This window comes from Rhinichthys klamathensis, unplaced genomic scaffold (assembly GCF_029890125.1).
Source record: "Rhinichthys klamathensis goyatoka isolate OS25496 unplaced genomic scaffold, OSU_Roscu_1.1 h1tg000298l_1, whole genome shotgun sequence".
Taxonomy (NCBI): Eukaryota; Metazoa; Chordata; class Actinopteri; order Cypriniformes; family Leuciscidae; genus Rhinichthys; species Rhinichthys klamathensis.
Genome location: NW_026606817.1, coordinates 1,441,868 through 1,448,912, shown reverse-complemented (window position 1 = coordinate 1,448,912; position 7,045 = coordinate 1,441,868). Strand labels below are relative to the sequence as shown.

The 7,045-nt window shown below is 36.0% G+C and overlaps 1 protein-coding gene across 1 annotated transcript; it reads right to left on the bottom strand.

Annotated features, from left to right (window-relative positions):
• Window positions 1-2,333: 2,333 nt before the first annotated feature.
• Window positions 2,334-6,607, bottom strand: cnrip1b (cannabinoid receptor interacting protein 1b). The gene is made up of 3 exons (XM_056270150.1): window positions 6,182-6,607; window positions 4,880-5,024; window positions 2,334-2,638 (listed from the first exon to the last, which is right to left on the bottom strand). The coding sequence occupies exons 1-3, from the start codon at window positions 6,358-6,360 to the stop codon at window positions 2,474-2,476; spliced, it is 489 nt and encodes a 162-aa protein (XP_056126125.1). The 5' UTR covers window positions 6,361-6,607; the 3' UTR covers window positions 2,334-2,473.
• Between the last annotated feature and the right edge of the window lie 438 nt (window positions 6,608-7,045).

Here is a 7,045-nt window from a genome sequence, read left to right as displayed (position 1 = left end):
TGGCAAAATAATAACAGGGTGGGCAAAATAATAACAGAGTGGACAAAATAATAACAGGATGGCAAAATAATAACAGGGTGGGCAAAATAATAACAGGGTGGGCAAAATAATAACAGGGTGGGCAAAATAATAACAGGGTGGGCAAAATAATAACAGGGTGTGCAAAATAATAACAGGGTGGGCAAAATAATAACAGAGTGGGCGAAATAATAACGGAGTGGGCGAAATAATAACAGGGTGGGCAAAATAATAACAGAGTGGGCAAAATAATAACAGAGTGGGCAAAATAATAACGGAGTGGACAAAATAATAACAGGATGGCAAAATAATAACAGGGTGGGCAAAATAATAACAGGGTGGGCAAAATAATAACAGGGTGGGCAAAATAATAACAGGGTGGGCAAAATAATAACAAAGTGGGCGAAATAATAACAGAGTGGGCAAAATAATAACAGGGTGGGCAAAATAATAACAGGGAGGACGAAATAATAACAGGATGGCAAAATAATAACAGGGTGGGCAAAATAATAACAGGGTGGGCAAAATAATAACAAAGTGGGCGAAATAATAACAGGGTGGACAAAATAATAACAGGGTGGGCAAAGTAATAACATAGTGGGCGAAATAATAACAGGGTGGGCAAAATAATAACGGAGTGGACAAAATAATAACAGGATGGCAAAATAATAACAGGGTGGGCAAAATAATAACAAAGTGGGCGAAATAATAACAGGGTGGACAAAATAATAACAGGGTGGGCAAAGTAATAACATAGTGGGCGAAATAATAACGGAGTGGACAAAATAATAACAGGGTGTGCAAAATAATAACAGGTTGGGCAAAATAATAACAGGATGGGCAAAATAATAACGGAGTGGACAAAATAATAACAGGGTGGGCAAAGTAATAACATAGTGGGCGAAATAATAACGGAGTGGACAAAATAATAACAGGGTGTGCAAAATAATAACAGAGTGGACAAAATAATAACAGGATGACAAAATAATAACAAAGTGGACAAAATAAAAACAGGGTGGGCAAAATAATTACATTATTACTTTAATTTGAACTGGATTTAGATGGGAAACAATATGTAAAACATTACCAAAGTACTTTAAATGCAATACTTCTTCAACTTTAAGTATAAATGAATTTCGCAATCACTTTGTTCACTCTCAATGTCCACTTTGTTAGGTTGTCTGATTTAACAGGGAGGACATTCTGAGCTAAAATCAGCCACTGCACCGTGTCTCAGCAAAAAGAAGCTAACACAGAAGGTTCATTTAATAAAGAATTGCGTGGTCTTTAAAATTGTAGTTTTAAAGCTATGATTTTTCTACTTACTTTTTTCATTTTTCCTCTAATAGGGTGGACGTACTAAGGTTGATCACATCAAATTTGAAAGATAAAATGGGTTTAAAAAAATAGACCAGTAAAATAATAAAAGGATCTCACTCACTTTGCCAAGTTGTTTTCCATCCGAAGAAGTGATTGCAGCTTTATGATATGTCATTTAATTTTTTCAACTATCATTTAAAGGGAAAGTAGTCAAAAATAACAAGCTGGACAAAAAACCTTGATTATAATTGCTCAAATAAATGTAATAATTGAAAAGAATATATACATTATCTTTACTGATATACCCAATGTAAAACATTTTTTAAAAATCACTTATATATACAAGTATTGTATTTATCATGAAAATGGGATACATAGGAAAAATGGTGAAATATGGTGGTTTAAAATGCTGTAAAATGTCTCAAATTATTATTTTTAAATCAACTTCAATATGCTTAGAGTTCAAATTGTGTTATTTATGACTATGACATGTTTGAAATTTATATTATTCAACATTTAAAGGCAGTAAGACCATGATTCTCACAGGGGACAGACACAAAAGGCACATAATCCCAGGAATGAGTGTCAGTATAAAGTTCAAGACCACTCAGTTATATAATATATTGTTATATCATATTGCATTTTTGTTTTTTATTTGATAGAATATTGCTGTTTTGAAAATTGCAAAAATATGGAAAAATACATCCACTAAACAATTATTCCACATATATCACAATGCACCATGACAAAATACTCATAAAAATACATACTATAGAAGGTACATTCATATAAGTAAAATTTACTATGAAAATGCTACATTAACAAACGGTATAATAACAATTATATCATAAAATCTATATAAAATCTGTAAACTCGTTTATAAAAGTAAACTTCATCCTCACGGGGTTCTTCAGAGGTAGACAACTGGAAGGAACTGCAAAAAAAGACAACACTACAACAAACAGGGTAAAGTGCAGCTGGAATACAGTGACAAATCTAGTAAAACGTTTACTTAACTTCATCACAATCGCTACTCTAATACGTTCTTAGGAAAGGCTATCCGCTGATTCTTGTTTCTAGGACAGTGTGCAGTGTGTTGCTCTTCGTAAGATTGTCTTCACTCACACACACACTTTCACAGAAACAGCTCTTTGTTGATCCACATGAGTGTGCGCGTGTCGTTGGGCTTGCACTCGTACTCGATGCTGTTGAAGCTGTTCCCCCATTGGCAGTGGTCCCTCTTGTTGTAGTTGTAGAACTTGACCTGCCAGACGGTCTCGAAAAGACCAGCCCGAGTGAACTGTCACGCACAGAAACATCACACACATCAGCTGCAACTCTTGTTCTTACACAAAAAGCTTCCAAAGGGTGTTTTTCCAGTGATAGGAGGAGCATTACAGGTTCCCCAAAGAGCCTTTCAGTGAACATTTGAATCATCTAAAGAACCTTTTCCTCCACTATAAAGAATTGGTAACGCTTCCTTTTACAGTACAGTACTTACGTGTACTTACAGTGTACTTACCTAGAAAGTACTGGCTAATATAAGGTAAGTACATGGGTTAGGGGTAGGTTCAGGGTTAGTACCTACCCAGTAATTGTAATTACTATAATAAGTACATAGTATGTACATGGGTAACAGGACTGTAAAGCGTTACCAAAGAATATTTGGTGGAAAGGAAAAATGGTATGGATGTTAAAGGATTAGTTCACTTTAGAATAAAAATGTCCTGATAATTTACTCTCCTCCACGTCATCCAAGATGTTCATGACTTTCTTTCTTCATTGGAAAAGAAATTAAGGTTTTTGAGGTTTCTCCATATAGTGACTTCAATGGGGTCCAACGGGTCGAAGGTCCAGATGTGAGTTTCAGTGCAGCTTCAAAGTCTCGACACGATCCAGCCGAGGAATAAGAGTCTGATCTAGACAAACCAGTGGACATTTATAACAAAATAAAAATTTTTTAACCATAAATGCTCATCTTGCACTAGCTGTGATGCGACACACATTATGTGATCAGGTTGAAAGGTCAAGCGGGACGTAGGAAGAAGAACAGACCTAGTGTTTACAAAGCGAACGTGCAAAGACTGAGTCAAACGCCATTTACAAAAAAAAAAAAAAAAAAAAACGTGCAAGATGAGCATTTGTGATTAAAAAGTATATAAATGTTTATTTATTTTTTATAAATGGCCGCTGGTTTGTTTAGATAAGACTCTTATTCCTCGGCTGGATCGTGTCGAGACTTTGAAGCTGCACTGAAACTCACATCTGGACCTTCGACCCGTTGGACCCCATTGAAGTCACTATATGGAGAAACATCCTGCAATGTTTTCTGACTGAAGAAAGAAAGTCATGAACATCTTGGATGACGTGGGGAGAGTAAATCATCAGGAAATTTTAATTCTGAAGTGAACTAATCCTTTAAAGGTTCTTAACCCTTAAAGACCGATACGGCCGGCGGCGGCAAAGAATAACTGTTGTTATTAAATGTTTAAGAACTTTTGAACCGCTACTCCAATCCGTATGGTTTAAAAAGTCACATAAAGAGGAGATTCGCGGCTTTTCTGTGATATCGGGTTAATCGCGTTTGGACATTCAGAAGCTCTGTAGTGAATGTGATTGCGTCATCAAGTTTTGATCAGCATTGATTCGTCAAAGAAACCCGTGCGGTTTGTTCCTCTGAGCCAATCATGAATGATTGTTGATGCTTAGTCCCACCCCATGCCCAGATTGGTTGAAACTATCATCTACTCAACCAATAAACATAGTTTTTGGTCTTTTGCACGACCAATTAGCATCTTTCTTTGGAAATTTGAACTGAGGCACGGAGGTAAAGTGAAAGTAGTTCATGTATGTATATGTAGGCCTATGTGTGTGTGTGTGTGTGTGTTTATATATATATATATATATATATATATAAAGTTTATTTTGCTTCAGTGTTCTATTACAATCATTCTATTTATTTTACTTCCTGAACTTTTTTGGACACATCTAAATAAAAAATAAATAAAAAATACCAGCTTTTCACTGAAAATCGCCTATAATAATGTTGTAATAAATGGCTATAACTTGCTTAGGGATTGTTACATGTAGTCAAAATTACATCTGGAAATGTAGAATATCCAAGTACAGCTTTCTAAAAAAAAAAAAAAAACTTCAGGAGGATTTGTTTGAGTTGAGTAAAAAAAAATCACTAAAAATATGCTGCCGTTTTTCTTAAATCTGGTAAATTCATCCATTCTAAGACAAAATAAATCTAAAATTGGATTATTTAAATGAGATAGATTGAAACTTCAAGTTCTCCTGTTTAAAATGATATATGGCACTTGATGCTGACTGCTATAATGGGTTAGAAAAACAAAGAAAAGAACAGGCGGTGCAGGTGCTCCAAAAATGGTCTAGGTCTTTAAGGGTTAATAGAACCATAGATGCCAATAAAGAACCTTTATGTTCTTCTGCAGGCTTTTATAATGTGTTTTATAGGCTCTGTGTTCAAATGGTGTACTTCTTATTTCTAAGGGAACCTTTCAAAAGTGATTCTCACCTGTATGTTGACTTGAACGGGTTGCCTCTCTCCACTTTTGGTGTGTGTTACTCCCTCGGTGTCATACATCCCAGTGTACACTACAGACTGAGGGTCTTTAGACTGTTGCTCCAAAGGGAACGTCACGCCGCCGACGGTCATGGATCTGAGGAATGAGGCGTGAGAGAGGGAGACTGACACGACAACAACCAAAAATACACTTCAGGAGCTAAAATAGTATAGTACAACTGGGCTAAAGGCGCACCGGGGTAAAAAGCGCCTTTGATTTTATTGTCCTCTAGAATACTAGAGGGTACAAAAAAAAGCAGCGCAAAGTTATTTCTGTGCTAATTTTATCTAATATTTGATGTTTTTTAAAATGTTATAGATACAAGTAGCAAATTAGAATCGCTAAAATTATTGAATATATTTCGAGACAAAGGTCTTGTTATTGATTTTCAGTTTTGTTCAAGCTAATTAAAGCAACAATTTTTCAATAAGAAGAATATGTACATATAGAAGAATATATATATTGCTTTTGCATACATATGCTGTTGGGGCGAAAGGCACAATAATTAACATGATAATAAACGGCTGGCTGACTTTTCCATTTGTTGACATGACATGGTTAGATTCAAATGGGAAATATCATTAAATTGGGTGGCCACCTTAGAGATACCGGTAATCACCCCATTTACAATAAAACCCATCATATTTAAAAATATGATCATATCGTATTTATTGTTATTACTGTAAATCTAGATTACACTCAAGATTCTAAATCTAGATTACAAGAATATTCAGATTGCAACATCTATTTGATTTGACAGACATTAGCCTAGATATCTGTAGACCTTTGTGTAACAGAATACACACATTACAACATGCAGCCAGTCAGACATTAATCGTCTGGATTTGACTGCCAAAGGAAGCAATCTGTCAGTGCATGAGATGAACACACAATCCTATAGGATAAACCCACAATCTTGGCATCCCATATGTAGATATCACGAGATGTTACATCCAATAGAGTTGCTTTCAGTTCATTTAATTTTAGCAGTAGCCTTTTTTTTTTAAAATAGCTACTTTTGAATGCCAATGTAGTCTAAAATAATAATTCAGCACTATTGCCATATGTCAAAGTACAATGTTATCCATCATCATCACTGTACACAATGGTGCCATTGGTCATTTGTAATTTTACATCACATCTACACAAAATAAACCTATTCTGTCTCAACGTTGATGCAAACGAAGCGTTATGCAAACAATAGAATCAAAATAAGTTCACTTACAAATAGACTAAGGCATAACGTTACTCACGTCGCCTCGACTGCTCCCGGTTTAACGACCACGTCGACCTTGTATTTCGTTCCCGTCAGTAATTTGATGGTTCTGCTCTGACCGAATCTCGTCCCGTCCGATTTGAAGAACACGGGTCCGTTATTCGGGGTGGTTTTCAGCGAAACGCCGATTTTAATCAGTTGGGGAATGTCTGCCATGATGCACAAGACCGTCAGGTGTGAGGAAACAGGTCAGGATATTTCAGGCTGAGGTAAATCGGTGTGCCGTGATGAGTACTCGAGTGGAAACCCGTGAAACCGCATGCAGAAAGCACGTCCAAAGTCATGTCTGCTGTTCCTGTCCAATAATCCCCTACACAAACATAATCCCAGCAAGCGTGCGACCTAATGAGATCAAGAGAGGGAAGCAGTGTAGCCCAGATTACACCGATACATCCGTGCATTTGGTTTATTGATCATAAAACGAGTGTCTACCACCAGTACTGTTGCTCAAGGACACCAAGTCAAGTCTCATTAGTCAAGATTATGGATGATGGGTAAGTGTTATAATAGCATAAAAATACTACTGTCTTGGTTTTTTGAACATGTACCATGACAATACCATGTGCTTTTGAGAACAGAACAGAATGAAATAGTATTCTTTTATAGTCCACATGAAATCAAATTTTTTTTTTGCTTTTAGTATGACAATGATATGCTTTACTAAATCTATCAGCTAGTGTGCTCCAAAACAATGGCAAAATTCATATTTAGAAGATGTAAGCATTCAAAACTTTGTCTTTCTCTTCTGCCAATATGGATCAGTGATTACATCACTCTGCACTTCAGCTTCTCATCAGATTTTCTCTCCAATCAAATGCTCTCTAGAATCTGAAGTATAGGC

Coding starts and splice junctions, on each gene's coding strand:
- cnrip1b (XM_056270150.1), bottom strand. CDS start 6,360: ATGGCAGACATTCCCCAACTGATTAAAATCGGCGTTTCGCTGAAAACC. Junction 5,025..6,181: donor CCGGGAGCAGTCGAGGCGAC/GTGAGTAACGTT, acceptor CTCATTCCTCAG/ATCCATGACCGTCGGCGGCG. Junction 2,639..4,879: donor CCGTTCAAGTCAACATACAG/GTGAGAATCACT, acceptor TGTGCGTGACAG/TTCACTCGGGCTGGTCTTTT.